This window comes from Euprymna scolopes, chromosome 12 (assembly GCF_053919585.1).
Source record: "Euprymna scolopes isolate OS-2025 chromosome 12, ASM5391958v1, whole genome shotgun sequence".
NCBI lineage: Eukaryota > Metazoa > Mollusca > Cephalopoda > Sepiida > Sepiolidae > Euprymna > Euprymna scolopes.
Genome location: NC_136493.1, coordinates 10,415,000 through 10,435,994, shown reverse-complemented (window position 1 = coordinate 10,435,994; position 20,995 = coordinate 10,415,000). Strand labels below are relative to the sequence as shown.

Sequence of the window (20,995 nt, the reverse complement as noted above, 5' to 3'; positions counted from 1 at the left end):
AATGTTGGTCTTTGAAGTTGGATTTGTTAGGTGTCACATTGGCGTAACATGACGAGACAGTCATAGTGACAAGTAATGCTTCTTTCGGTAATTCTTTAATCAGTTGTAAAATATTAAGTGCGCAGTGCCCTCGGCGTAGTCTCACAGAGTTAGGTACTAACGATTTGAGAACGTTACTTATGTGACCATGCCAATTCAAAGAGGACAACAACGAGGTTCTTCCAGCACCGAAATATCTCCCAGCAGGTGCTGAACTCCCCTGGAAAGACTATAACACTCAACCGGGCCTGACCAAAGGTTGCCAAGATTATTGTATGCATCCTCGTAAGCTGTCTCCTAAGTGAGGCATGCTCCAATACAGACCTGAGGCATGCTCCAATACAGACCCTGCTCGACAATGGATCTCAAGAGAAATCATCATCATAGCGTTTCATTATGTGTCTTGAAATGTGTTCTGTGAGTGTACCAATACTAGACATGATTGGTTTTCCATATGGGTAGAATTCCCAGAGACTGAGTAAGCTAATATATGTTGTGCGTGTCATAAGAGGTTGTGTTGGTTTAATGATATCTGCTGTGTGGTTAATTAGTTTATCAGAAATAAATTTGAGGAGTTGGTGGAGTTTGGGTATAGCGTACAGCGAATAAGGTTTTGTTTGTTTCGTTAAGTAGGTGAATACAGTAATTCTAGTTTGATGGGTCCATTAGAAAGTTCCTTATATTATTCTGTATTCAAAGTTTAGTCGTGTTGATAATACAAATGGTTTTACTTTCATCTGCAGATGAATGGAAAGCAGAACGTGCATTGTGGATGCAATCCACTAATCTCGCTTCTCTTACAAGTGCAATGTTGGTTGCAATTGTTAATCGATATTTTGTCTTTCATGAAAATAGAAACATTTTAGTTGAGGTATTGTACATGTTTATGCAGACGCTGACATACAAGTTTAGAGTAAAGAAACAAAGATGCTTGTGCAGTATAATTCGATCTCAAATAAATGCTATTGCATTCTTATGTATTATGCCAGAATTAGTAAAAGTTCAAAAACTTCTGAAAAATGTAGAAAAATAATTACAAGTAGAAAATTATCAAATTAGTTTTACTCTATTTGTTAATGTTAAAGAATTCTTAAAATCCAGGGTAGGTAACTGCAATCAATGATTTTGATTTGTAATTCTTTTAATGGAATGTGCTCTGATGAACTTATTTCACTTGTGCCCCTTTGATGTACACATACCCGACAAACCAGCTTAGCAACAAAATCACACCCCTTCACGGTTGAGGTCCCTAAATGTCAGAAAGTTTTCTACTCTAATAGTTTCTTCCCTAGAACAGACAGACTTTGGAATTCCCTTCCTGCTACCTACTTCCCAAACTGTATCGATACGAAAAAGTTCAAATGCAACGTAAACCCCTACTAGCTGAAACCACTGTCAATAATTTTCCCCACTCTTTATCCGTGCCTAAATCAAAACGTAGATTCCATGAACAAAGCTTCTTTCTTAGTACTGCACGTGGAAGTCTCTGCCGCTTGCCTGTTTCCCTCCCGACTTCAACTTGGATATCTTCAAGTTCAACACAAACAAATTCCTGATGAAACGCCCCCTTAAGTAAGGCACTTTATCAAATCTCCAATACTAAGTATCACTATGATACTATCCCATTGATTACTGTACACACAATAACCCTTATCCCCGAGTGGCCTCTGAGCCTTGATAAGCGGTGACCTCCATGTAAAAATAAATAAAAATAAACCACCATCCTAATCTTTCTTAGGCATGGTCCCAATTAGTGGGCCCTAAATGACGAAAAGAAAATAATCGATTACTGTTACAAAAGGCAATAAATTATTTTTCTACCTACCTTAATGAGCTTAGGTTTTAAAGTATTTTTAAACGCTTTTTTTTTAATTTTTTTTTTAAATCTTAAATTGCGGGGTAGTGCTTGTCAAATATCTCCAGATTTTCTAGAAAAAACCTGGTAGCCACTAGATCTAAATTTTACCAGCTAGATTGCAAACAAAACATCCAGATCTAGTGGGAAAACTGCTAAATTAGCAACACTGATTATTTCCCTTTGCTATAATGCAAAACATCCCCCTGTAACAATTATTCTTTTCTATCTATAAGAGAGAAATATTTTAATATTGAATTTTTTCGATTTGATGCTTATCGGATGAATTTTTGCACAAAACATATCTAAGAACACTACCAGACATAAATTGCCTTTGTGTGAAATTTGCAAAAAATAAGCTCAACCGTTTTAGAACCTATAGGGAAAGAACTCACACGCACGAAGTCAATCTTATATAATAGTAATAATATAAAAACTTTTAAAAATTAAACTTAATTCATACATTGTTTGGTTGTTAAACCATTTATTTTAAGCAAATTTCTATTAAATTATAATTAATTTTTACTAAAAGGTTTAATTTCTATAAAATTATTGGATGCAAATAGTTTCGAAAACTTTATTTACTTAAATGAAGATTTGCTAAAAATTTTGAAATTAGTTTAAAGGACTTTATTTATATAAATGCTTTTAAATTTCTGTAAATGACTGCCTGTTATGTTGGACACTGCCAGGGCAACGCCAGGTGACCTAAGAAATTATTATTATTATCGAAGACAAGATTGTGAATGTGAACAATGCAATAAGGGGAAAAATGTGAATAGAAAAATGTTTGAATAACAAGAATGTTAACTGGAATTTTAGTTGATAAATCAAATGAATATGTGACAGACACAAGGTGATGGTTATGTAGTGTTACGTGTAATGATGACGTAATTTAGAAAGAAATATATACATGTAGCGTTTAATTAGTTGGTCAGAGTTTAAGAGACAGTAGAGTGAAGATAAGCTGGCGACCAGTCGGAATATGAACCCCTGAAGCTGTCGGGGCAATATCGATAGAATGTAGAATTTAGGACAAGTATGCAACTTTCCAAGTGGAAAAATATTCTGGGAATAAAAGTTGCTGAAAATACACCGTAGACTCTAGAAGAGATTCTTATTATACATAGTGATTCTGGCACCAGATTTTTCTCCTGGCTATAAATATAATCGTCCAACTTTTTCTGATCATACCGATTACAACGATACCCAAATTGCAAGTTACTTTTTCTCTTTCTACAATATAAATTGGATTTGTAGAGCTATACCTAAATTGGTTCAGAGAATTACTTCATCTATAATATAAATCCCACCTGTCTGCTTAAATATATGTATGTATTTATGTATGTTTGCCTTAAACTTTCAACAGAGGCGACGGATTTGCACGAGATCGGCATCGTTTTGAAGCTCGACCCTTTGGACAACAAATATTGAAAAATTGCCCCCCCCCCCATTAATTCCTTCACCCATAACTGTGCACTTTGTTACAACGAGGGGGGGGGGGGGTAATTTGCTTTTTTTTGCCGATATTTTCGAAAGTCCTCCCCTCTTTTCGATTGACTAGCTTTAATTCAAACCTTCGCCACTTCCGGTTTGGTGATGGACGCAATAGCAAAGATGTCACTTTTTTTTTTTCACATTCTTCTCCTTCGTAGTACGGGTTCAAGCCTACCTGCTTACTACCGCTTTTTTTTTTTTTTTTTTTTTTTTTTTTGCTCAACACACCTCTGGGCAACTAGGCTAGTCCTTTATAAAAAAGATGTGTCCATTAACCCTCTGGGGTCATGGAGGCACTGCATTATTTCAAGCAGTGTGTCCTGGGTAAGAATAGCCTGGTGACGCCCATCCCTCTCCAGGCTACAAGCACATACAGCACTTGGCATTACCAAATGATTACCCATCTTAGTACTAGTCAGGTTCAGTATTGCTTAATTTTGGTGATCTAACGGGAACTAGTGTCTCAACGTGATTATGTCGTATGCAGATTCTTTATAAATTACTGAAAAAAAGATTTTATTTATAAATAAAATAAAATTCTTTGGATTTTTTAGATTTTATTTTTTACATATTTTCCTCATCTTTTATGTTATTCGCACAACGTTTCAGCCAATGTAACCTCCACCTTCTCAGGAATTTTTCTAATTACTGTTCTCATTTTGTCATTCTCACGTTTTGGTCGATGTAACCACCAACCTTCTTCACGTGTATCGTTGAACTCAGGTAATCTTTCTGTTGAATCAGCACAGAATTTCTAACAGAACCCTTTATGTAATCAAAGAGGGTAGCATGCACTTGTTATGTCAGCCATCAGTAATTTGCAATTGTATTTTGAGCGTCATCAGCATTGATGATTGAACCTTCAACTTCAAGAAGAGCGTAACTTACAACTGAACTTTACCAAGTATTTTATTCACAACACCACATTGTAATTGAAGATTTAATTCTCAGTGCGGACGATACTAACAATACACTTGTGAATTACTTAGAACCTCTACTCGGTTATGACTGATGGAATGAGTTCACACAACCCACTCTGAAATTTTGTGCAGATTCCAGAGTTTGATTCTCAAGTTTGACAAGAAAAACTCGGAGGTTACATAGACTAAAGAAACTCGGAGGTTACAAGATGGAAACAATAGATGATGCAAATTACTTTTCTTTCTTTCAGATATGTAGATCTATACCCATTATTGATTCAGAATATCATTGTTTAAATTATTGATGGAAAAAAAAAAAAAAAAAAAAAAAAATTTAGATTTTGTTTTAGATTTTGTTTAAATATTTATTTTTGCATTAAGCAGTCGTACAGTTTTACGATTGCAATAGTTACGAAATCTTTATAAACTATTAAAGAAAAAAAAAATTTAGATTTTGTTTAAATATTTATTTTTTGCAATTATTATATTTATACTGTAGTATCGGATAGTTGACAAGTTTACTTCAGTTTTATTTAGTTGTTAAAATTGTTAAATTTCAGTAAATATTTTGGTATCTGCACTTGGATATTATTTCTCTCTTCTCCAACACGATATCTTATTCTTGTCTGCCATAGAAAATGTATACAGCATATAAATGTTCACCTGTCGTTTGAAGCGTTAAGTTCCAAAACAGCATCTTTAAAAGAAGGACCGAGCAGAGCTCTAGCCAGACACAGAATGCTTGTAGTCTTTCCAGTTCCTGGTGGCCCCTATAAAAGAAATATGAAGAGATGAAATGCGATCGTTAAAGTAAAAAAAAGAATAAATAAATAAACAGTTTTTGTTTTACTTGAAGTCTTAACGCAAACAGGATTAAAATATGCAGTCGTATTGTTACATACCAGGTATATCTATATATACATACCAGTGCATATCTAAACCTAATATATAAAAAGGCGATATATGTTTGTCTGTCTCCATATTTTCAAAGTATTTCTTCTGAAACTAAAAGTTGCAGAGCAACGCTCAGGACCTCAAATGATTGGATTTTTTATGAATCATTTTTTTTTTATGGGTCTTTAGCTGGTTAAAATAGTTTTTAAGGGGTTAAAAGCGAGTCAAAATTGAAAAGAAAAGAAAAAAAAAAAAAAAAAAAAAAAAAAAAAAAATCATTATACATTTTGTACATTAATCTTAGTTTATTTGTAATCGATTCATATGTGTGTGTCACGTTGGTACAGTGGTAACATCACCAGCTTTGAATGCTACAATTTTGCTTTCAGTTTTGATTCTAGCTGATGCCACCCAAATATTTTTTTATAACTTGAAATCACGAATATAATAATATATATGAAATCTGGACAAATTAAAATTATTTAAGCATATTTTACGACTGCTGGTTTATGTATAAAATACATAATTTATTGTCACTGCAAGAGTAAATAACTCTTCATTGTAACATTCTGTATCAATGTGTGGTATATGTGTGTGTGCATATAGGTGCATGGGTGGGGGCTTAACAATACAACAAACATATAAGCATGAGCCAGTTCTTTCAAATGGACTGTTAACTCCATTCCACAAAATGCATGTATAATTACAAGTTCAAAAGTAAAGATTCAGGTTCTTCAAACAACAGTAAACACATTTTACAGTTGCAAAAGTAGTTTTATTTCAAATTCATCAAACTCTAACCCGCATGCCACAGTTTCCTTACAGCAGGCGCATGATAATCATGGCCGTTTATCCATCCGTTTATCCACATTGTTGCCACAATGCGAGAATGGTGTTTGCATTACTGATCTAATCATGCAGAATGTCTTTTTTTTTTTTTTTTTTTTTATATTATTATTCAATTTTCACCCCAAACAAGGCACAGTGCCACTTTGAAGCAGGGGGCTACTATCAGGGACTTAATTAGCAGGGTCATTATGAAAGGAGATAAGTAGAAAGATGTTAACATTACACTTGTACTTCTGCATATCATTGCAGTTGGGAAAGCAGAATCCTGGAAGGGAGTTCCAAAGACCCGCAGTTCTGGGGAAGAAACTATTGGAGTAAAAGGCTTTCTTGCACCTAGGGATCTCTACTGTAAAGGGATGAGACTTAGTAGCTTGTCGGGTTGAAATAAATGACAAGGTTGATGATACAGATGAGCAAGTGTTAATGGAACTAAAGTCTAAATTGTTAAAAGCAGAAAAATTAATGACGGACAAACAGATTAATTGGATTTACATTGTTTTGACTCCAACATTTTGATTCATGATTTGGTTTACAGCATATCAACTATTTTTTCAGGTTATTTAATGCCAAATATGGTTATTTTGGTAAAAGTTTTTAGGTTGGTTGTTTTACAGCATATCAACCGTTTTCAGGTTATTTAATGCCGAATCCAAAGATTTTGAAGAAAATTTTTTTTAATAGAATATGTTTGTTGTTTTTAAGTCGGTTTCTATTTAACCCATAGTTGGAACCCTAACAGGTACTACTACTCCAGGTCAGAGTAGACCTGGGAGCAATGGCAATTAAAGAGTGACTCCACACTCCCCAAAGCCCACAAGCTGGGGCCTCACCACTGGATATAGTTTAAGGTCATATCCAGAACCATAAATTTTTAGGAGTTAAGTTCTTTTTCTTCAAATATTCATTCATGTTTCCGCAAGACTGACAAAGTTATGAGCCGTACATTGTGATCTATGCTGACCAGACAATGATTGGTGATGATGGATCTATTTCAGACTCCGGCGATTTTAAAATGGTTTTAAAAATCCGTAATTTCTACACCAAATCATATCTAATTTATTGTTTTGTCCCTTATCTTTGTTATCCCACTTTACCCCCCCCCCCAACAACTACTTTAGAATTCCCTTTCTGCTTCCCTGCCTGTACTGATATGCAGAAGTCTAAATGTAACGTAAATCAACATCATATGTGTCAAATTTATCTTAGGTTGAAAATATTTTTTTATGCATGTCTCACTTGCTAACAGGTAACCATTTTTCTTTTTAATTTTTTTTTTTATTTTTTTTTTTTTAAATTTTTTTTATTTTTAGATTCGTGTTCACCCCTAACAAGGTATATCACCACTTGGACATAATGGGTTACTATTTGGGATCATGCTTAAGAAAACACATATGATGGCCAACAACTTAATGAAAAGTATGGATTAAACCTGATATAATATTAATACAAGTACGCACAGTCACAAATCAGCAAAAGTTTTAGTCTTCAAAGTGAGCATTCCATCAAGGCAGGTAAGAACCGTAGAAAAGATTGGTACTTGTACAGTTTAATCAAGACATTAAAAAATGAAAATATTGAAAAAAGGTTATATTGTACGTATCCATTTTGGACTGAAGATCTCCGAGAAAAAAATAAACACTTAATTTCATAAAGTAGTTTTTGTTTTATAGCGTGCAAGTACCAAAATATTATATTACACTCTTTAGCCGGTTATAAATAGGCAAAAAAGTTACAGCTCGTTGACTTAAAACCAGTACTTTATGCCAAATTGATGGTTGAATATGGTTAAATTTGTACTCATTTTTGCATTAAATATTAATCATAACTTGCGGGACCTGTGGAAATTCCACAGGCGACAGGTTCATATGTAATATATTGATGTTGTCATTCTGTAGATATTCAGTGTAAATGAAGATGCTGTCATATTATTGTAGCTATTTTGTTAAAACTGCAAAAGTCTTTATCCAAGCTAGCAGGGACGCCTGACGTAGACAGGTAGTAAAATATGCTTAAATATGACATTTTAATTCTTGCAGATTTTGTATATATTATTACTATAGAGTTAATGTTCTATCAATTTTTATATATAATGAAGTTGTGATTTCAAAAATAAAAAAAATATCTATATGACTTGGGTTCATCAACTTGAATGGAAACTGAATCCCAAATTTATGAATATATATATATATATATATATATATATAAAACTTTAGTTCCTTTAGCTATAATCGAAACCAAAAACTTATGAAGAATTCTTGGTAAAATTATTTATTACAAGAAATGGAAGTACATAACAATTAAACGACCGGGATTCTGACAATAACACATGCTATCATATTAACATATAGAGAAAAGGTCCATAGAAAATTTCAGCCAGATTGGCCCAGTAGTTTCCAAGAAAAAGTGGAACAGATGGACAGACTAAGAGAAATAGGAAATGTTTAGTCTCCAAAGTGAACATTCCATCAAGGAGGCAGGTAAGCTTTGTCTATTTGAAGAATTACTTTTTTTTTTTAACAAAGGAATCACCTCTTACCAAAGTCCGAAAGCCACTCAAAGATAAGGGTTAATGAGTGTATGGTGTTCAATGGGACAATATTGTAGTAATCGTTAGTAGTGGAAATTTTGTAAATTGGATTACTTAAGGGGATGGCTCATCAAGAACTTGTTTACGTTGGACTTGAACATGACCATATTGTAGTCACGGAACAGAGTTCCACTGGCGTGCAGTTGTAAGAAAAAAAGCTTTGTTCATGGAATCAATGTTTAGGTTTAGGCACAGATAAAGAGGGAAATTATTTTAGCTAGACAAGAGTTTTTTGTGATGATTTGGCACACGGAAGACGAATGAAAACGAGTTAATAAGGCTTTATTTATCTAGAATCACAGGTTTGCTGAAATAGAAGAATGAAAAATTTCTAGGATTTTACACAAAATAACAATGTTAATGACGGGACCATCGATTGGAACTCAGATGAGCACTTGCCATGAAAATAACAATAGAGCACAGACCGGCTTGCAACGTCTCTTCTGTAGGGAAGAGAAAAGGGTATTCTCTACTAGGCTACAAAGTCTTGTCAAATATGTCTGTGTATGTGTGTATGGAGGGGGGGGGTAAAGACTGATCTTACCGTTATAATCACATTGGGAACATTCCCTTCTTTGGCAAACACAGCCAATCGGCTGACAGTTTCTGCATTTCCTACAATATCTTCCATCACAATCGGACGATATTTTTCCACCCTGTGAAAAATAAAAAATTTAAAAAATCATATACTTATAACCAAGAACTTTTATCTCTTCTAAAAAAAAAAAAAAAAAAAAAAAAAAAAAAAGTCAATTTTCCCCATAATAAATTCAGTCAACATAGGACTATAAACACAGGATCCACATATAATTCCAATACTGTCAAGTTTCCTCCCAGTACCTGATGTAGGTTTCTGGAAATTATCAGTTTCATTAAATTTAATAATTTCCAACATTAATTCCGACCAAGTTGACTCTTTAAAATATTTCTCTTGGAAGTAGGAGTAAATTTCAGTAAAAAAAAAAAAAAAAAAAAAAAAAAAAAAAAAATATCATTGTTTTGTTTAAATGACATTATCTTTCACTCTTTAAACACTTCCTTAAGCACTACTTCTTCACTTCAGTTTCCAGACAATTTTGGCTGCTTACAAACCTTTTCCAGAGTAAGGAAATATAATTGTCGAACAATTACATTTGCAAAAAAAAAAAAAAAAAAAAAAAAAAAAATACACATTCTATTAAAATATTACCAATTCATATTTGCATGCAATCAATAATAATAATAAAAAAACTAACTATCACCTAAAATGGTTAAGAAAACAAATTTAATTCCATTTTTAGTGAAAATAAACATTCAATTTACAGCTATAAAAAGAAATTGGGATCCTATTCTGGATCTCTCAATCAACGAATTAACTGAGCAATACACATAAAAAAATTGAAACTGCTTAAAATATCTCAATAATGGCATACACAGGAGAAGTTTGATGATCCAAGAATCTTTTTAAATGTTTTAAAAACTCGATTAAAATTAAGGAAATTATGACTATTTTTGTGCCTTGCACAGTTGGATATTTTTCCTCTTTAATACAATATGCGTTTTGTCATTTTTTTTTTTTTTTTACACTACTTTTTCAGTAAAAATGTTTTTTTGTTAAAACAAGATTAAACAATAAAATTTGCTATTTAAATTTACTTTTGTGCAAGGAATCCAAATATGCCACTGAAGATCTCCAGAAATTAATGATTTCTATTTGCAGTAAATGAACACAAATACGTTGCAATCATCACCTTGATGAAATTTCAACCCCCCCTCCCAAACAATTTTTCCTCATCTATATATCTATAAAAGTAAAATTGTCTGCATGTGTACATTTCTCTACCAAACTACCTTGTCTATTTTAAGTCTACAGACTCAAGATTTGACAAAGCTTCAGATTTTGGAAACTCTTTTTAATCGGTTTTCGGCCAGAAATTTGGCTGTCAAAGGGTCAAAATTCAATGTTTGACCTTTGAAAACTACCATACTCTGGGTCTAAACACTGTAGATGTAGGTTACTTGGACATTGGTCAAACTTTAATTTGATTTAAGACCAAAACAATAAATGTTAAGGGGTCAAAGTTTAAAAAAATTTGACCTCTGCGGTTTCTACCAAATTACGCAGACATAATTTTACATAAAGTGCATTAAGACATGGGGCAAGCTTTTTAATTGGTTTTTGGCTGCCAAGGGGTCAAAGTTCAAAAGATTTGACCTTTGCGTCCTCTAGCAAACTATTCAGCCAATTTTGGGTCTAAACATTTGAAATTTTACATAAAGGGTATTCAGACATGCAGCAAGCTTTTTAATCAGTTTTTGGGTGAAACTGTGCTGCCAAGAGGTCGAAAGAGTTGACTTTTGCAGACTACCAAACTCCTCCGCCAATTTTGGATCTAAATACTTGAAATTTTAGAGGTAGGTTACCTGGACACAAGTCAAACTTTGTAATATATGCACATAAAGTTATGAACAATATATAGGGTCTGAGCAAAGCCAAACTGAACTGCTAGGTACTTGGTGGGAGATACCCTTTTCTCTACCCTGCAACCTCTTTCCCACAGAAGACACGTAGCGAGCCTGTCATTGTTCTATCGTTATTTCCATGGCAGGTGCTCGTCCGAGCTCCATTCTCTGGCCCCCCCCCCTCCCTCGCCAATCTTTCTCAAAAAACACCCGACTAGCTGAAACCACCGTCAATAATTTTCCCCACTCCCTATCTGTGCCTAAATCAAAACGTAGATACCATAAACAAAGCTTCTTTCTTAGAACTGCACGCCTGTGGAACTCTGTTCCACTTGCCTGTTTCCCTCCCGACTTCAACCTGGATGTCTTCAAGTCCAACACGAACAAGTTCCTGATGAACCGCCCCCCCCCCAAGTAATGACACCTTACTAATTCTCCAATACTATTGCTACACTATCCCTTTGATTACTGTACACACAATAACCCTTATCCCTGAGTGGCCATTGGGCCTTGATAAGGGGTGAACTCCATGTAAAAAAAAAAAAAAAAAATTAGCTGGAGTATCAAAGATAAAAACTGCATTTACATGCACACCATTTTAGGTTGCTGCATCGAACATTAATGTTGAAGTACATTAGAATAGCTTCAGTTGTTTTATAGTCTGACAAAAATCCTGCTCTCCTACCAACCGGTAAGTAGTCGTTCAACTAAGTACATTATCAGCATTAATGTTTAATGTGATGAACACATTTTTCCTCAACTGATGAACATGGGATGCAGGAACATTGTTTAATAAACAGTTATAATACAATTTCTTAACTGTAAGAAAATCATTTTTATCTGTAGCCAATTCAAGTGACATATCTTAATTTTTTCAAAAATTTTTTTCTTATTGTTTGGTGAAATGATTCCCCCCCCCCACAACCCGCGTCTCTTTTGAAAATTTTTTTGAAATGCTCAACATTTCAATACAATTAACAGAAGTTGCAACAATATTTGGATCGGGGGAACAAGCACCAGATATACAAGAGGTGTTGTTTAGGCCAAACATAAAACTATCAGATTGTTTGTTAAAAATATTGGATTCAACTACAAAATTAAGAGGCTGGATAGTTTTAGAAATATCATTATTTTTTTTTGTTTGTTTTTGTGTTACGGCATATCAACCCTTTTCAGGTTATTCAATGCCGAATCCAATGATTTTGAAGAACAATTTTTTAATAAAGTATATTTGTTTTTTTTAAGTCAGTTTCTATTCAACCCATAGTTTGGGAACCTAACAGGTATTACCACTCTGGGTCAGAGTGGTCTTGGGAGCAAGGCCAATTAAAGGGTGGCTCCACACTCCCCAAAGCCCGCAAGCTGGGGCCTCACCATCGGATATAGTTTAAGGTCATACCCTGGACAGAAATATCATTTAAACCAAGTAGGGTAGCATGAGATGTGCAGAGTAGCGTAGCACGAAGAAAGTACTGAAGATCAGCAGAAAATTCAATCGGTCCATGGGCTGGCATTCTACATATAGAATCAATTTTATTCTTATACTTGGGTTTGTGTCGGTTGTTATAAATATTAGTAATCATTTTTATTTTATAATATGTAATTATTGGAAAACCATTGTTTTGGTCAGGAGTTGTGGCGCATTTGGCTATGTTCCGTAAAGTATTATTCTTCTCCTGCATTTTTCTTTTAATATTGTAACGGTAATTGTATATATGTACAAAAAAAAAACAGATGAACTTAATTGGACGATGATGATGATATAAAATGATGGTCGTCATAAAATGATGATGCTAAGGATCCCATAAAAGGAAGCGAAAGGATCACCCGATTCGGAAAGGAAAATCAGGCGATCCAAATGGACCAATAAGATGGGAGGAAAAATAAAAAAAATAAAAATATTGGCGCTGAAATTGAGGGGCCCAAAAATCGGAAACCTTTCGAGGGCAGTTGCGGAGAAGTTTCCAAAGATGACGGACGTCAATATATATATATTGGAAAAAATATATATATATATATAACTATAGGATACAGCGTGACTCCGTTGATGGAATATCAATGATAAAAAAAAAAAGAGAAAACGTTTATCCCAAATTAACGGTTAAAAAAAAAAAAAAGAAAAACAGGGCCCTTTGCGAAGGTGAGTCGGAATTTCTGTTATTGATATGAACTGTTATCCCCACCGGCTGTCGCCAAAAAAAAAAAAAAAAAAAAAAAAAAAAAGGGGGGGCAGAAGTTGCAAATAAATAGATACATACAATAAACAAGGGGAGAGAAACATACACATATATATATATATATATATATAGGGTTTACTTCCCTTGGACATATTTTGTATTTTGTGAGACTAACCCATTCGGGCATCTATGGGTCGATACATGTGTGAAAAAAAGAAAAAAAAAAAAAAGAAAAAAGGGGACAAAACAAAACAGTTTTAAATAAGAAAAAGAGGGAAAGGGGTGGAGGAGATGAACTAACCTCCAAATTGAACTATGACCAACTGGCTGGAACATTTTTCTTTCCCCGGTTTTTATGTCTTCGTTTTTATACATTGTGAAAATAAAAAAAAATAAATAAAAAGGGAAAGCTGTATATATGTACATACAATGATGTGTTTGTCCTTTCTTTCCTTCTTCCACGAGATCTGATCATGGTCGCCCACCTACAAATTCACCCTGAGCCTATAAGTATCGTTCCAAGTCAAAGATTGAATATACATACCCCATTCAAATAATCTTGCCTGACGGAGGAGGGAGCAACGGAATGATACTTGGCGCGACCTTCCATTAACTCTCTCCTAATTGCCAAGAGAATACCAAGTAGGAATCTAGGGAGGGAGGTCGTCACATGGGAACCTCGTCCGGGATTTTTTAAAATTCTCTTAAAAAAGAAAAGAAAGGAAAATCGACCACACGTATAAAGAAAAGCATATGGTCAATCATTGAAAGAATCCTTTTTTTTTTTTTTTCTCGGGAAAGAATAATTATATGGACACCAGAATCTGGGAGCTCTGAAAACCTAAACTACAGTTTTTCTTTTCAGGACGTAGACAACGAGACCAGCAAAAGTAAAATCATATTGGGGGCTCGAAAGCCAAATAAATATACATATATATACAAAAAAATTTGATTTCTAACTTGCGAACGAACAGACATGGATGTAGTGGAAGATTTTTTGGAGGAGCCGTCGCTGGAAAAGTTGGAGATGATGAAAAAGAAAGCACACTACTAGAAATCAGTGATAAGCTGGAATTAGAAACCAAGAAAGCAATGAGGAAGGAAAAAATAATCAGAATAATATCCGAACACATGGTAGACGAACAAATCTTCAAAAACAGCCAATCTAACTGCGGAGCAGATAGAATTGGAAAAATACAAACTACAAACGAGGCTGGAGCTCGAGAAAGCCAAGCTAGAGCAGGAGATACGACTGAGGGAAGTCAGACTGTCAGAGACGATGCGGGAACCAGACCGTAGGGCTTTCAACTTAACCAAACAAGTAAGAATGGTACCAAAGTTTGTGGAGGCGGATGTGGACGAATATTTTCCACATTTTGAAAATACAGCGACCAACTTAAATTGGCCAAAAGATAAATGGGCTTTACTTTTACAGACAGTGCTCGTCGGAAAAGCACAAAAAGCTTTTACCACACTATCAGCAGAGGAAAGCACAGACTACGATACCGTCCAAAAAAACATATTACAAAGCTTCGAACTTGTGCCCGAAGCATACAGGCAGAAGTTCAGAGCACAAAGGAAAAATGAAAATCAGTCATTCAAAGAATTCGTCAAAGAAAAAGAGAGACTGATGAATAAATGGTACAGTGCCAGAAGAGTGGAAGATGATGCTGAGAAAATAAAGCAACTAATACTAATCGAGAAAATACTCGATTGGTTACCAGAAGAAATGAAGATTTACCTAAATGAAAGGAAAATTAATACCGGAAGCGAACTGGCAGTCCTGGCTGATGAGTATGTAATAACCCGTAAAAGAGGCAAAAGTATAGTCATTACGACAGATCGGATAAACGGTCCAACAGAGCCAACTGTAAAGAAGGATGGCATGATAAACAGTCGGACAATGCCAACGAAGAAGTTTAACCAAACTACATGTTATAAATGTGGGAAACCTGGGCACATAGCCATAAATTGCAGGTTAGGGCGGGGACCAGAAATAAAAAGGATGGGAGATGCCAGACCACAGGAGATAATATCCTCAGCTCAGGAGGACGAGACCTACCAACCCTTCACAAGAAAGGGGAAAATTGTGGATGGAAACGGAAATGACACCCCCGTGACTATTTTCAGGGACACAGGTGCTGCGCAATCCCTAATTTTAGAGGAAAAGGTACCAGGCGGTCAGACGAGAGACTTCGTGGCAATCCGAGGGATAAGAGGAAGAACCATGCGAGTACCCCTGAAAGAGCTAGCACAAAGAGTTTCTATAATTCATGCGAGACATGCCAGCGGGTGGGAAAGCCTAAACCAGACATATACCCAGCACCACTTAAACCAATAACAATCTCAGGGAAACCCTTTGAGAGGGTGATAGTTGACTGCGTAGGTCCTCTACCAAAGACGAAGGCAGGACACTAGTATCTACTGACTGTAATTTGCGCCAGCTCTAGATTCCCCGAAGCTATACGGTTGCGGACGATATCCACGAAGAAAATAATAGAAGCATTGCTAAACTATTTTTCAAAAATAGGAATCCCCGAAACTATCCAAACTGACAGGGGAACGAATTTCACGTCAAACCTGTTCAAAAGAGTAACTGGACAGCTAGAAATAAAGCATGTTATGTCAAGCCCATATCACCACCAGTCGCAGGGCACTTTAGAACAATTCCATGCAACCCTAAAAAGCATGCTGAGAGCCGACTGCACGGAGAGGCAGGATGATTGGGATAAAGAATTGCCCTTTGTACTCTTTGCTGCTAGAGATTCGGTTCAAGAATCACTAGGATGCAGCCCTTTCGAGCTGGTTTATGGACAAGAAATGCGGAATCCACTCAAGATGGCGAAGGAGCAATGGGATAATGCAGAAAAATCACCCCAGCTGGTATCGAGTTATGTAGAGGACTTGCGAAAAAACTTAGAGGACGCTAGGAAGATAGCAGAAACCTACTTGAGCAAGTCTCAGGAAAAGAGGCAACACATTTATGATAAAAGGTCTAAGGCCAGACAATTCAGCGTAGGTGAGGAGGTAATGATTCTCCTACCGACAAGAAAGTCCCCATTCGACGCCAGGTTCCAGGGCCCTTATACAATAGCAGAAAATGTCGATGACTTGAACTACAAAGTAAATACCCCTAACCGGCGGGATAAGGTACAATTATGCCATATAAACCGAATAAAAAAATATGTAGAACGGACTAAAGAACCTGAACTACCCGTGGGGCAAGTGAAAACGGTCGCAAATGAAGACACACTGATGGATGGCAGTGTATTGATCAAGGACACCCCAATAAAACTATGTAATTCCAAAATACTGGAAAACTTAGAAGAAAAACTATGCCACCTATCAAAAAAAGAACAAGGTGACATAGCCGAGATTATAGAGCAATTTCCAGGAGTATTTTCGGATGTTCCTAGGAGAACGAATGCTACCTATCATGATGTTGAATTAACCAGGAATCAACCCATTAAACAGCATCCATATCGAGTGAACCCCAGGAAGAGGGAGGTAATACGCAGGGAAATCGAATACATGTTGGAAAATGGGATAATTGAACCTAGTCAAAGTGCATGGGCATCACCTTGCATATTGGTGGACAAACCAGATGGATCCGTTCGATTTTGTACGGATTATAGGAAACTAAATGATGTCACCAAAAAAGATTCCTATCCAATCCCACGAATGGAAGATTGCATCGATCGGATTGGGAAGGCAAAATTTATTACCAAGTGTGACCTCCTGAAGGGATACTGGTCAGTGCCTTTGACAGACCAAGCGAAGCTTGCATCTGCATTTGTGGTGCCAGACGGAACATACCACTACAATGTCATGCCGTTTGGAACGAGAAATTCCCAAGCTACTTTTATGTGCCTAATGAATAGATGCTTAGCGGGAATTCAAAATATTGGTGTGTATATAGATGACAATGTCATCTATAATGAAACATGAGAAGTGCACCTGAAGAGTATAGAGGAAGTTTTCGAGCGGTTGGATGATGCCAACTTAACAATTAACCTGGAGAAGAGTGAATTCGGAAGAGAAGAGGTTCAGTACTTGGGCCATATGGATATGGACACGTTAGCCCAAGTGAGATCAAAGTGCAAAGTATAAAGGAATATCTGAGACCAGGAAGTGTAAAAGGAGTTCGAAGGTTCCTGGGAATGGTGGGATATTATCGAAAATTCTGCCGAAATTTCTCTGGGATAGCAACCCCTTTGACAAACCTCTTACAAAAGGGAACAAGATTTCGGTGGACACCAGAATGTCAAGAATCGTTCGAGGCCCTAAAACACATGTTGGGTAATGAACCCGTACTGTTGGCACCAGATTTTGAGAAACCGTTCAGCCTCCACACAGATGCTAGTGAAACTGGAATCGGAGCAGTGCTATCCCAAAATGACCACAATAGACAATCGAGACCTGTTAGTCACTTCTCCAAGAAGTTAAACAAGCAGCAGAGGGCCTATTCAACAATAGAAAAGGAAACATTGGCTAATGTGGCCTGGTAGACCAACACACAACCTAACTTTAAAAACTTGTGTTTCATGGTTTTCGGGTCTGGTGAAAAACGAATATCGCATTTAAAATTGAGGCCGGCAACTAGTTTTCCTGATATTGCAAACAAACTTTTCCGCATGTTTTATGTCGCAATGTAAAGTGGCGGCCATATTTGTTTATGCAGTGCGCAGAAACGAGGGCGGACAACTAGGTGTATCAGAATTTTTGACACCCCCTAACACAAAACTGCGAATAAAATATAAAAATCTTGTAATTTCTCTGTTAAAAGTGGATTGTTTATTTTCTTTATGGATTATACTTCCAAAATAAACTTAAAGTTGTTTTAAAAGTAATAGAAATATTTTTTTTTTCTTTTTTTAAAAACAGTAATGAATTTTCCGAACTCAATATTTTTCAATTTTTAAACTTTAAAAATCTATCAAAATTTTTCTATTGATTCTATTTTTACGATATTTTCAGGGTCAATGTGAAATGTTATGTTCTTTCCAATAAACCGAATATAATATTTTAGACAAACGTTTTTTTTAAATTCACCCCCCCATTTTCAAGTGTCTATTAAAAAGTAAATAATTAATTTACTCACTGAAAAGTAAATTAATTTACTCACAAATTGAAGAGAAAAGGTCAATAAATAATATATTCAAATTAAAAAAAAAAAACAAAAAAAAAACGTAGTGTTTTTTAGAATTTTACCTGTAAAGTTTGAAGTTTAAAACTTTTTTTTTTAAACCACGTTATTTGTTTTTTCTTTTTTAATGGAACCTTGGTCCTTGCTCCTTTAATTGAAAAAATCGAGTTGTCTTCCCCTTATTTCATCGGATTTCATCATGGCAGACGAAAACACGACTCGTTAAATTGTAAAACTTGACTTTCTTGAATAATAAAATAAGTTTATTTAAAAAAAAACTTGAAACTACGTGATTTTTGGAATATTTCATCTTCAATCCGTGATTGCTACATACATCAAAATTTTCGGTATTATTATACAAACACCGTGACAGCGTTAGGGTTAGGGTTAATTCGCTGTCACGGTGTTTGTATAGTTTTACCAAATTTTCTGTATTTTCTACACTTAATTGCCGCCATAAGTGCAATTCTGAATATACACCTAAAACAGAATTCGTAAAATAAAATGTCCAATATGCCTTTCAAAAATAAATGGTGCTTCTACACAATTGGAACGTGGGACGAGATTTTGTGGTTGACAAATGTAGTTTTCAGATTAAAAAAAAAAAAAAAAAACACAAACAATGGTTTCAACTGATTTTTTTTTTTAATGTCAACTCTAATAAGTGACAATGGCAGCTTCCAAATTATGTAGTCGACATTACCTGAATATTACTGAATTATTAAAAAAAACAACTTTAATCGGGTTAGCAGGTGAAAAATTGCCATCTTGTTTAATTGAAGGGAAAATTACCTCCCTGTTGAACTCGTGTTTTACGATCGTGTTCATCAAATTCTATTTTTATTTTCTACCTTATCAATTTTCGTAATTTTTTGATATAATCATCTAAAAAAACACGAGGAATACGTAGATACCATTGTTTTCATGTGAAATTCAGTTTTACGATTTCCGAAATTTCGTCCGAATTCTGTAGAAGCGCCAAATACGTAGATCACTTACAAACAGGATAAATAAAAACACAAAGAAACGATGAGTGTTGTTGCATAATAAAAATGTGAAAGAATTAAATGTTTTGTGCATAGTAAATGTATTTATCAAAATCAGAAGATCTTTACTTACCATGGAAGCTCGTACGATGAACTTTTTTTAACTTGAGACGTCGATGTTTCTGGCGCATCGACTTCCATGTCTTCAGGTCCCGCCATGTTTGTAGTTACCCGCGGAATAACGGAAGGGGAGATAACTCGCCTGTCTCCCGCTCTCCCGCACGTGTTATTTGTTTGTGCTCAAAATAGACAATCAGTGTTTCACATTTTATGCAAATTAGCCGGTTCTTTATTATTAAAGCGAAATTAGAAAATTGAGGTTTGTATTACTGTATACATAGATTCGAAAAAGTTGTCAAAAAATAAATATATAACAAATAAATGTTATCAACGGCAAGATAAGTTACTTTTTTACCTAATTGGATATTTTTTAGTGTTTTTATTTAATGTAAAATGTTTATTCAGCTCGAAAAACATAAAGTGTTTATCGATGTGATGTATTGGGAAGTTAAAAATGGCGACCGACTTCCTTCTTTGACACAGTAAGTTTGGGAAAAAGAGTTAAAAATAAAAAAACTAGACAAAATACTGTTAGAAACTCGCTCAATATATGTTACCGTGACATTGTACGAGCCCTTTCCAAGTCTCACACAAAACACATTCATATTTCAAGCTGTCATATATATACGCGCACACAAACATACGCGCCCACGTCCACACATGTACACATATTCACGTTCGCGTACATACACTCACATTCACGTATATATACACACACGCTTACGTATACACATGTACTCACACACGCGAACACGAACACACACATGGACGACGTCACTTCCGCTTTCTAAGGAAATACACATGCACAAAAGACACTCCAGAAGCGAGTATAAAACATGGAGACAAGTTGTTTCTAATCCTCTTTTTAGGACCAACTCTCAACTAGAGAGGTTGGGCGAACAAGCCGCCGCTCTTTCTCTCTCCATCTACTACTGGCCACTAAGAACACCTTCGCGTAGCTGACTACTAACTGATGACAACTCTAATATCCTCTTCCTTGCCTACACGCTGGATTCTCATTTCCACTACAACACTCACTTCAATTCCCACGCGCGAACAAACAATAATGACCCAAACTTGAGATGAAAACACATTTCCTTTTCTTACACCAGTCCTGCAATGGACATTGGTTACATACGCGCGGACATGTTATAACTAAAATGTTCATTTCTTTCAACAGCAAATAAACGACGTTTATCTTATCCATTACTTGAGTCTTTGTTTCCTTCAATTCCCATTCGTTTCATTATTCTTTTGTAACGGGATTGGGGTATTTATATATCCTAGTCCCCTACAACATAAGCTGACATATATTCGGTGGGGTTTTAATAGCATTTTGTCTAGTTCTTTATTTTTAACTCCTTTTCCAAAACTTACCGCGTCAAAGAGAGTGTCGAGCGCCATTTTTAACTTTCCAATAAATCGGTAAACACTATGTTTAAAAATTAAAAAAAAAACGTTTACAAGTGTTTTTGATATAGAT

The 20,995-nt window shown here is 35.3% G+C and overlaps 1 protein-coding gene across 1 annotated transcript in view; it reads right to left on the bottom strand.

The window, feature by feature from the left end:
- The window catches only part of LOC145291171 (replication factor C subunit 2-like), a 39,235-nt gene extending 19,553 nt beyond the window's left edge, over positions 1–19,682 (bottom strand). Inside the window, exons 1-3 of the mRNA XM_080136714.1 lie at positions 19,526–19,682; positions 9,186–9,297; positions 4,975–5,081 (exon numbers count right to left, since the gene is read on the bottom strand). Coding sequence (XP_079992840.1) covers positions 4,975–5,081; positions 9,186–9,297; positions 19,526–19,611 — 305 coding nt within the window. The 5' untranslated portion in view covers positions 19,612–19,682. The remainder of the gene's footprint in view (positions 1–4,974; positions 5,082–9,185; positions 9,298–19,525) is intronic.
- Positions 19,683–20,995: the final 1,313 nt, after the last annotated feature.